This window comes from Pholis gunnellus (genome assembly GCF_910591455.1).
Source record: "Pholis gunnellus genome assembly, chromosome: 21".
NCBI classification, from domain to species: domain Eukaryota; kingdom Metazoa; phylum Chordata; class Actinopteri; order Perciformes; family Pholidae; genus Pholis; species Pholis gunnellus.
Window position 1 is genome coordinate 406,527 of NC_136548.1, and position 11,262 is coordinate 417,788.

At 41.0% G+C, this 11,262-nt stretch overlaps 1 protein-coding gene across 2 annotated transcripts in view; it reads right to left on the reverse strand.

The window, feature by feature from the left end:
* Positions 1–10,596, reverse strand: part of mtr (5-methyltetrahydrofolate-homocysteine methyltransferase) — a 52,904-nt gene extending 42,308 nt beyond the window's left edge. For both annotated transcript variants that reach the window (XR_013767570.1, XM_079182363.1), the window contains exons 1-12: positions 10,464–10,596; positions 7,754–7,965; positions 7,400–7,489; positions 4,467–4,536; positions 4,253–4,345; positions 3,766–3,872; positions 3,298–3,357; positions 3,020–3,114; positions 2,749–2,849; positions 1,831–1,892; positions 1,264–1,331; positions 1,091–1,170 (exon numbers count right to left, since the gene is read on the reverse strand). Coding sequence is in view for 1 of the 2 variants with exons in the window: in XM_079182363.1 (XP_079038489.1) it covers positions 1,091–1,170; positions 1,264–1,331; positions 1,831–1,892; positions 2,749–2,849; positions 3,020–3,114; positions 3,298–3,357; positions 3,766–3,872; positions 4,253–4,345; positions 4,467–4,536; positions 7,400–7,489; positions 7,754–7,965; positions 10,464–10,503 (1,078 nt within the window). In the remaining variant the exon portion in view is untranslated. The remainder of the gene's footprint in view (positions 1–1,090; positions 1,171–1,263; positions 1,332–1,830; positions 1,893–2,748; positions 2,850–3,019; positions 3,115–3,297; positions 3,358–3,765; positions 3,873–4,252; positions 4,346–4,466; positions 4,537–7,399; positions 7,490–7,753; positions 7,966–10,463) is intronic.
* Between the last annotated feature and the right edge of the window lie 666 nt (positions 10,597–11,262).

Consider the following 11,262-nt stretch of genomic DNA (forward strand, 5'->3'; position numbering starts at 1 on the left):
AAAAAAAGAGGAAAAAAACACAAATTCAACCAAACTGCTGAAACTCTGACGACAAAAATAACCGTCGTTTTTTTCTTGTTTGTGCCACTTTGGATTTATTCCAATAAACAAACTATCAAACTACTCTCATCATGCCTGACAAGCCCTCGGGGCAGCTCTACTTCTTGGTCCTCTCATGTTGGACTGACAAACTGACAAACTGACAAACTGGACGCTACAGTGACTCACTGTCGCGTCTCGAGATACAATCATAGACTGTATTTAAGAAGTGGACGTAGTCTTTATGATGTCACCCATTGGTTTGTGGATCTGTACGGATCACCCTTCACAGTTCGGCACACATGTGAACCATGGATTAATTGCATTCCCCCCCCCCCCCCCTCACACACCCACTTCACTATGAAGCTCGTTCCAGGCCTCTATGAAAAGGAAAAGACTGTGACAGCTCACTTCATCATGGTGGAGTGGAGATTTAAAGTCCGGTGCTGCAGACCCACCCCCTCTGTGAGAGTCACACAGACAGGTGCTGCAGACCCACCCCCTCTGTGAGAGTCACACAGACAGGTGCTGCAGACCCACCCCCTCTGTGAGAGTCACACAGACACTGTGTCGCTACTCTTTCCCCACACAATGTAGATATTCTCATCTTTTTGAAAAATAAATATCTTAAATATTGTGGTTTTCATTGAAGACTATAGCCCAAAGTTCTTTGCTTTAAGTGTTCTTGAAGTTCTTTCATTAATAAATGGAATGCAAAGTTATATTTTCCCAACCCCGCTTTTCTTTGCTAATCCAAAAAATGATCTGATCCTTGACTCAAAAACCGTGATCCGATCCGAACTGTGAGGTTTGTGATCTGTTGCACCCCTACCAGCTTCTAATGAGGAGAGAAGTTAAGTGAACTGACTCACTATTTAGGAATTCACCGTATTTCAAGTCACCTGACCCACATGCTCTAGTCACTAGTTTTTTAGCATTTTATCAACCAGAACAAAAAGGGTTTTACTAGTTAAACATCTCAGTGATAATAAGACACATATTACAGACTGCTTATATTCAGTCTTCACAGATGGTAACAGGTGTGTAATACCTGACAGCAGCATGTAGTCTTGATAGATATCAGCAGCAGGAACTCTTGGCTGACAGTGTTTGACTGCTTCAGATATGGCTCTGTATGAGGAAGGAGGAGGGGATCATTTTTAAACATTTTCAAAATCGCATTTTAGACTTTAAGTTTTCTTGTCAGAAGAAAAAGAGAGTGACCTGATGTGTCCTGGAGTGGTCCCACAACAGCCTCCCACAATATTCACTAGTCCATCCGTAGCAAACTCCTGCAGACAAACAGAAATACAACATCTCCATCAGGGTCGGCTTACTTTACTTAGCACATATTTTTCTATTTTTTCATTTTCAATTCAGCGTTTATAAAACCAGTATGTTTTTCTAGAGAGTTGTGGGTAAATACATACATTTGCGTCAGCCCTAGAAATATGCTTATTGTCTTTCATTTTAAAAGCAAGATGAGAAAATGGATATCAAGCTCATGTCGGTGTGTTAAGTACAAACCTGGATCAGGGTGGTGCCAGTTTCCTTATGTACAACATGATGTCATCGATACATCACCGCATATACACCACGTAAACAAAACTTTATAGTCACCTATAAACTATCTACCAAATCTCACTGTCCTTTTGTTTATACAAAAAGTGTAAGTCTAAAGGAAATTATTTCAACTGTTTCTCAACATGGTCATCTTGGTCACCGTGATGATGTATAATATCTTAACAACAAACAGCAGTTGTTACAAGAAATAACTGAACAGAATGGAACCTTTAAATTGGAGGATGTTACTTCTGGAGTTTCATCGTACCCTCCAAATGTGTTGGGAAGACCTAACAGGAAGAACAAAGATGTGACATCTTTACATCATCCTGACACATGGGGCAACATAAATAAGGCTACAGGTCAATGTGTGCTACAGATGATTAGAAAGAACAGCAGAATCATTTACAGTTTCTAAAACGCACAAATCTAAAACTAAACGTCACCGCAAGAAATCCAGTCTGATTCAAACTCACTTCTGTGACTAGAGTTGGTGGATCATTGGATTGCATTATATTGAAAGCTGTTGGTAATATCTTGTCCCACTTATTTAGTTGCATAGATGTCTGACAGGGTGGCCAAACATGTACCATGTTCTCTTTGATTCATAAGTTTAAATTTATAATGTATAGAAATGTATGGTTTAATTAAACCTTTTTTTCATGGAACTATACAAATAATTCCTTAAAAAGGCTTTTGTGTTTTACTTTTGTTATTCAATCTACTTATGTTTCAACTTTGTGATTACTTTTTCATTTAAATATGTGATTGGTCTGATTGGTCTCTGATTGGTCAGCTGTTGAGCACAAAATAAATATGTTTAATGTAAGTGGCAAATTGAGTTAGTATTTTATCAATACAAAAATAAATGCATTGTTAAAGTCAAATGTAATTTTACTCCAACTTTCTTAATGCTTTTTCAACATTAATGCCTTGAATTTAACACTGAAGTTAAGCTATGGGGTCAGGTACTCTAAGACTTTGAGAAGGGGAACCCAAATCTAAATAAATCTTTATATGCAACTGCTTATTTAGTTGCAAAATTTGGATTTAAGACTTGAATGATTTGTCAAAATGTTACCACAAATTTCAAGGCTGTACTGTGCTCAATATGTGATTAAGTTGTTTAGACTGAGTGAAGGTTACCTGCATTGGGATAACAGATAATGAAAGCTGTGGTGCTTTTTCCGATGGCCTCAATGAATGGCCTCATCTCTGTCGCCCCCAAGGCACAGTTCAGACCAATGCTGCAACACAGAGAGGGACAAAACCAGAAGGAAACTACAGTTCAGACCAATGCTGCAACACAGAGAGGGAGTATTAGGAGTAATGGGACAGAGGTCTGTCATTATCAGAACTAATACAACAGAGTTTTGTATGTAGTACGTGTAGTTATGTGTGATGGACAGTAACTCACCATAGAGGTTTCATGTGGGATACACTCACTACGAAGGCTTCTCCCGTTTGGCCAGACAGAGTACGTCCACTCCGGTCAACGATGGTCCCTGAGATCTATACGTTCAGTGGGACAGGATGGCAAGAAGGGCGTTTAAATGAGTCATCTAAACCCTGCAGAACACACTCATCTGTGTTTTAACTATTTAAAATGTCAGACTTCAAACATTCCACCCCATGCATGAACTGTTACCAGAGAGTATCAAAGAGATTATGAATAGAATATCAGTATAGACATACAAATATAGGTTTCCTTTCATAGCTCTTCTCAAACAGCAGGTCAATGGCAAACAAGGCAGCCTGTAGAGGGAAACATACAACGGCAGAGACATCAATTCCTGTAAATACTGTCCAACATCAGGTTATTTATATAGAAATACACACACCGGTGCTCGCGGCGTCGTGGATTACGTCTGCTTTTGACACATCACAAATACATTTTGTGACACGGGGCTTTGATAATATGACCAGACATTTGAAGCTTAATTAAAAAAATCTAATTGGAGCTTTGAATATAGAAAAAAAGAGATTTGGTACAGCCTTATTGAAATGTGTTCAATTGTAAGTCATTTTTATATTCATTTGAAAGTAATTACTAACTAAACCCCATTCAACTGCTGCTCTCTACCTCTGTAGGGCAGAATTAAATCATACAACACGAGTCACTTTATTTAGTTGACATGTTTAAACCAATCAGATGAGAGATACCTTGGCATTGGCAGTATCAAAGATGGTTTCAACCAGAAGGATGTCTGCTCCTCCATCTAATAACCCTCTGACCTGCTCCGAGTACGCTTCTACGAGCTCATCAAATGCTGGGGAAAGCACGTACACATAACACACATTACATACTGGACATTACATTGCTATGAAACTCATTTGCATGTTGGTGTCATTTTTTCCCAGCACACATTTTGACTTACAGTAGGAAAAGCACAGGTGTTACTAACAACAACAACTAGGTTCTATGTGAGTGTAACAGTGAGCCAGCATGAACGATACAAGCTGAACGTGCTGTGGTTACTTGGTGGGTCAAAGTTAAATGTTAAACCTTATAAATCTGGTCTACTGAGTGTTTCTTTGTATCCAGGCTGGACATACATCTACAACCCCTCGCTTGTTTTCAATCCTTCAGTCACTTTACCGTGTCCAAAAACGCAAAGAGATCAAAACAAAAAATGTTAGGTCATCTTACTGATGTTCCTGAAGTCGGGTCTCTCCACAGACGGGGACACAGAGAGGGTCTTATTGGTGGGACCCACTGCCCCGGCCACGTAGCGTTTACAACCTGAGAACACACACAAAGATCACGGCTGATGTTACACACATGAGGAAATCCCCGGGAGTCGGGGATTGTAGTTTATCTACCGATAGCGACGTGCCGCTGCAATGCTTAAAGTTCAGCTGACCAGTTTGTTTGGCGACATCGTCGGCCGCCCTCCTCGCCAGCTCTGCAGACGCCCTGTTGAGACGATAGGCCTGCGCGACAAACACACAACACATGTTGACATTTAAAAGCAATGTCATATTTTTATGATTATATGGTAGGGCCGTGTATTGGTCAGAACGATATGATAGGTATCATGATACGGTGGTTATTATTCAATATAGTGCGATACTCTATTGAATTTTTTTACTTTGCCTTTATTTAATCAATTGTCATTTACAATGACGACCCAAGTCAAGTCCATACAAGACACTAGAACAGGGGTCCCCAACGGGCGGACCGTGGTCCGGGTCCGGACCCAGAAGCCGTCCCTTATGGACCCGGACCAAAACAGAAGGTTATGATTTAAAACCTCACGGGGCACTTCTATTTTAACTGGCGCAGCTTTTGTTGTCTTTACGGTAGTGGTTTAGTGGATGAGGAAACGCACAGACCAATTGCATGCAAGTTAAGCCATCCCACGTGATACTACTCAGATCAAGTCTGTGCATTCCAGGCAGTAAACATTGCGACTCTACAGTGCAGACAGATGACAGAGTGAGAGGCAAGTTACACATGAAAAGACGGTAGAAAGAAAAAGAAAGATAGCGATACATGAAGCGAAAACAAAGGGAGAGAAACTGAGCTGGAGAAAGGGAGAGAAACAGGCGACTGTCCCGGAGAAAGTTGAGAAAAAGACGAGTGAGACGGAGAAAGGGAGAGAAAAAGAAGGAACAAATGGCACTCTCCAAAAAAAGAAAAGTGGACAGCGAAAATAGAGCATTTAATCCGGAATGGACAGACTAATTTCTGGTCATACTTCCCACTGGGAGCACTAAACCAGTGTGTCTCATATGTTCAGAAACCGTGGCACTTATTAAAAGTGCCAATGTGAAATGCCATTATGAGACAAAAAAAAGGTTTTGAACAAACATACCCACTTACTTGAAATGCAGCCCTACTTTTATTTAGTTAATGAGAGAACATTATACATATATGTTCAGTTCTATGTTACGTGACAATACATATTGTCAAAACGTTTTTGAATCATACTGAATTCATTTGATTTGACGGTCAGGTATTGATTACATGCAGATGTTGATACAACTACGAGGCTACTTAAATATATATCACACTAAATAGTTAGACATTATGATCTTCCGGACCTTTGCTTAAAGACATTTTTTCTAACTGGACCTCTTGAAATTTTAGTTGAAGACCCCTGCACTAGAAAATAGATACAACTATGAAACAACAGACCAAATTAAAATTTAATGGGATTTATTTTAACTACTTTTAGGAAATGCGTCATAGTGTAAAGAACAAATCACCCTATGAATAAAATCAGAGTATAATAATGTGTACTTCTTTACGCAATCAGCACAGTGAGATCTGCATTTGCATTTTTCACAGTCACTGTAACATTAAACATCGCAGCACTACTTTTTGTGCAGTCTGAGCCGCTCTCTGCTACCAATCTTTGCATGTAAATTATTAATTATATACTATACTATACTAACTATATTTCTTTGAGAATTGATACATCACAAAACATGATATCGTGACACTATAAGTGTATCAAAATTCTTAAGCCGTGTTCACACCAAAAGCGTTTCACGCGGCGCGATTACATACAAAGTCTATGTACAGACGCGTTTGGGGCGTTTGGCGCGTTTGGGGCGTCGCGTTTGGCGCGGCGCGTTTGACGCGTCAAAACGCCGAAACGCCCCAAACGCTGAAGTTGAAATATTTGAACTTCTGCGAAAAAATCGTGTGACGCTCCAGCGCGATAGCCAATCAGCGTTGAGTTGCTCTCTCCGTCATCAGTGAAGTCCTGCCGTTGCTAAATCAGAAAATAAATGCTGTAGCCGCTATGTTCACCCAGAGCTCTACGATACCTCATATCAGTAGAGACCGGACCAAACTATGTGTAGACATGTTTGTGTGTAAACCATATGGTACAAACAATGAATAGACGCTGCCGTATTTACGTCTATTTGACGTTATCGTAATGTTAGCATAGCCTAGCACCGATCGATCCGAGCTTCATTGATAAAACAAGTACAAATCGGCATCATTACGTAGTTATTTCGGAGTCCCTTTTTGTCGGTTTATTGCCGTTAAATCACAGCCAAGTCAGTTTATTGTGTGTTCATACAGCTGTAGTAAACAGCCGACGTGTGGCTCGCTAGACACAGAGCTCGATGAAATCCACGGAGCTCCTCCGGACTATGTAATGAACCAGACATGACGGCGTTTAGTTCCCCGTGATATCTGGGACTTCCACAACACGTACTGAGCAGAAATAGAGGCTATTTTTCTACGGTTGATGGCGGACAGTTGAACAGCTTTCAGGCCAATAAGCCACGCCCCCTTTTTGGCGCGTTGGACGCGATGGACGCGAATGAACACAAATAGTCCCCGGCGATGCCGGCGTTGCGTTTGGCGCGTTTGGCGCGATTCGCGACGCGTGAAACGCTTTTGGTGTGAACGCACCTTTACACCTCTATTATATGTGACTTGAAATAGCCATATCTTGTCACTGGGGAACTGTGTGTAAAAATACATACTCACAGAATAAAGATTATCATTTACAAATACTTAAATTTTGTGGGTTATGGCCAAAATAAATACAGGGTTTGCAAACTGACACTACCAATTGCTTGCTGCGTGCAGGGAGGATTTTGTAGCTTCTGGTGGAGATAAGAGCAAGGTCACAGAACTAGGTGAAGAGTGCACAGACGCATGTAGTGCAAGGCCTTATGATTGCCACCATGCAGGAAAACAAAGACAAAATTGCGGAACTTGATATTAAAAATGGAATCAACTGTAACAGACGGAATGTGGTGGAATTTTCCAAAATGTGGACGCCATGCATGATTTATCTACAGTGGTCAACAGTGTCAGACACAATACCATGTGTTCCAGTCCATAGTCTGCCTGGGCGACAGAGGTGCTGCTGAATGTGTTGGTCTCTATGATGTCAGCCCCGGCCAGCAGGTAGTCCTATAAACACAGAGAGCACAGGTCTGGACATGGTAGACAGCAGTTCACAGTGAGGTCTGTGGATTATCCAGAAGACCTGTTGAGTTTGTCAAATGTCATTCTGCACAAACTAGATTCTTTTTCACTAAATTTGTACTGGGTTGGTGTCAGAAAACAACAACACGTAATACTGAAATGTACTACATGGTTGATATCACTTAAGATAAGTGAGCCAAAGTGCTCTGGGTGAGCGGGGCCCTTTGTGTTTTCCCTGAATGAAGGTACCTTGTGTATTTTGAGAATGATATCGGGCTGTGTGATGCTAAGAAGGTCGTTGTTGCCCTTCAGTGGAAGAGGGTGCTCCTTAAACTCCTCCCCCCTGAAATCTTCCTCTTCGAGTTTATGCTGCTGGATCATGGTTCCCATACCACCGTCCAGAACCATGATCCTTTGCCGCAGCACTGCCTTCAGCTCGGATTCTAACGGACATTGGCATTCTGGAACAAAAAGAGAATTCATATTCATCAGGGATTTTTACAGTTGAACAGAAAAAATAGTATTGTCTTGAACCGTCATGTTCAGAGCAAAAAACATCATGAATATCAAGTTTTTGCGATGTAGAGAAGAGCCGGTACAAAAACTAACGCAGCGATGTTCTCCGAGCTCATTGGAGTCCGATAGGACGAACTAAGTCAACACGTACAACACGTGCTGCTTCCTGTCAGACAGGAAGTCTGCAAGTGGATCACAGACTTCCTGTCTGACAGGAAGCAGCACGTCAAGCTGGGAAAGCACGTCTCAGCCTCCCGGACCATCAGCACCAGTTCCCCCAAAGGCTGCGTTCTTTCCCCTCTGCTCTTCTCCCTGTACACCAACAGCTGCACCTCCAGTCACCAGTCCGTCAAGCTCCTTAAGTTTGCAGATGACACCACCCTCATTGGACTCATCTCTGGTGGAGATGAGTCTGCCTACAGGTGGGAGATTGACCATCTGGTGACCTGGTGCGGTCTGAAGAACTTAGAGCTCAACGCTCTAAAGACAGTGGAGATGGTTATGGATTTCAGGAAGAACGCAGCCCCACCAGCCCCTATCACTGTGTGTGACTCCCCCGTCACGCTGTGGAGTCCTTCCGCTTCCTGGGCTCCATCATATCCCAGGACCTCAAGTGGGAGCTGAACATCAGCTCCATCACAAAGAAGGCTCAGCAGAGGATGTACTTCCTGAGGCAGATGAAGAAATTCAACCTGCCTAAGACGATGATGGTGCACTTCTACACAGCCATCATCGAGTCCATCCTCTGCTCCTCCATCACAGTCTGGTACGCTGCAGCCACTGCCAAGGACAAGGGCAGGCTGCAGCGCATCATTCGCTCTGCTGAGAGGGTGGTTCTTTCATCTTTCACCAATAGAAAATGCAGAGAGCAAAGAAGTGTGTACTGAGAGGATCATAAAAATATAAACAGGTTGACAGTGAGGATCATAAAAATATAAACAGGTCAAGATCATTCTTGGTGAGTTGCCTAAAGATCTATATGAGAAGTGGCATATAGCTATATCGGTACAATATCAAATCTGAAGTACAGGTAAGCGTGTAAGGTAAATACAGAATCTTCATGATCATGTCCATGATATCTGCAAGTGATGTCCCATTATGTTCCGTAAATCGAAAAAAAAAAGAAGATTGATTTAGGTGACAGAAGATTGATTTAGGTGTAGCCTTGGATATGATGAAAACAAAAGCTTGAGGCTTTGGAAAGACTTCAGACTGGATGTTTGAGACCAATGTCAACATTTGAGAAATAATCCATCAGGCGATATTTGAACCCTTAACCAGAACAGCTTGATCCCTTATATTCAATTCTTACTAAAGGATACCAGGATAGGAGTAGATCGGGATATGGACAAACTGTGTGATGGAGGCACTGTTTTCAACCAAAATATCTGTGATAAATATGGTCTGATATACTGGGCCAGCTGATTGATTGGTGGGCTCACATCCACAGGTTGCACACAGAATACACACAGTCTGCTACTGTCTGATGACTACAGGGATTTGATCAACTGCTGTGTAGACTTCCACTGATTGAATGACATACATACCGATGTGAATTAAAAGATGTTACACATTTGAAAATATATATATAAAACAGGAAAAACTCAATATGTTGGATTCATTGGACAGCATAGTAAATAATTCTATTATGAATGAAATTATGAACAGAGAAATACACTTTTTGATTTAGTTATGTTTTCTTTCTGGCCAGATTAACATCTCTGTGTTACACTGTTTAACTTATAAAAGTATGTATATACATGTTGTATAAGACTATTCTGGAATAAATGTTCTCTCATAGCAAACTCTACACAAAATAAACTGTCGCATCCGGTAACTCTCTCTCTCTCTCTCTCTCTCTCTCTCTCTCTCTCTCTCTCTCTCTCCAATTCAATTCAATTCAATTTGCTTTATTGGCATGAACATTTAGAAACGGTATTGCCAAAGCATCACAAAAATTAAACATACAATAATATTAATAAACAATAATATTAATACACAATAACATTAATATACAATAACATTTATATAACATCTAGATTGATTATTCATTTTATATATACAGTATATATATATATAAAGTGTGTGTGTGTGTGTGTGGGTCACTCACTGTCCCTCAGGTTGTGGCATGTTAACACGTATTGGGCAGCAAGGTTTGCCCGATCTCCTTCTCCGAGGAGTATTGTTAATACATTTAATATATATTCTCTCTCTCTCTCTCTCTCTCTCTCTCTCTCTCTCTCTCTCTCTCTCTCTCTCTCTCTCTCTCTCTCTCTCTCTCTCTCTCTCTCTCTCTCTCTCTCTCTCTCTCTAACACACACGTGGCACAAGTGGACAGCAGTGAGTTCAATAAGATACGTACAGAGAGACGTTGCAGGCTAACAGCTAACCGTCAACTATACAGTCCACGCTTCTCTAGGAAAGCCAACGCTAGTGTATTTACCCGCTTCTGAAGAGTGTTGAATGACATTAGTCGGACCCATCTTGTGGAGAGCAAGCCTTGAAAACAGCCCTACGGTCCGTCTGCTGACCAATGAGTTAATGTTTGCAGCTTAAACCTATCACAACCAACCGGCTCTTCTGCCTCAGGCTCATCAGCAGCGCGAGGTCTCTTGAGGTCCGCCCGCGACAACATCGACACTTCCGGCCAGAGTCCTTCACAATAAGAGCTTCACCACAACTCAAATCATTTTGTCACCTAATCTCTAATCTCTGATTAATGCTGAATTTTGTCGATACTTAAACCACCTGTATAGACTGTATATAAGAAGTATTAGGCACTCTTTTTATCAGACAATCAAATCAAATCAAAGAGACACTGAAAAGCTGCTCTCCTTAAACTGTACTCATTGTATAGAGATGACAATAAACACACTCACACACGTTTATTTCACAGACTTTAACGTGATTTTTGATGTGATAGCACTAGGCCTACCACATGGCTGATTACATAGTACTTTATATTCTGACTGATAATTCATGAAACATGAGGTCTAAAATGTAACTTTGCTTTTCCTGGGTTCCTTTGTGAATAATAAATCCCAAACAGGTTTTCTGTTATGTAAACTTCTCACTGTACAACACACTTTCATAATCTCACGAGAGAAAAATCTACATCAGAAGCACTCACAGATTCTGTCCATTTCACAGGATTTTAAGGATGTGAACTTTATTTATTGAACACCTGCAAGAAGAACTGCAATGCTAGGACAATAACAATAAGCATGAATTTAAAAACAAGT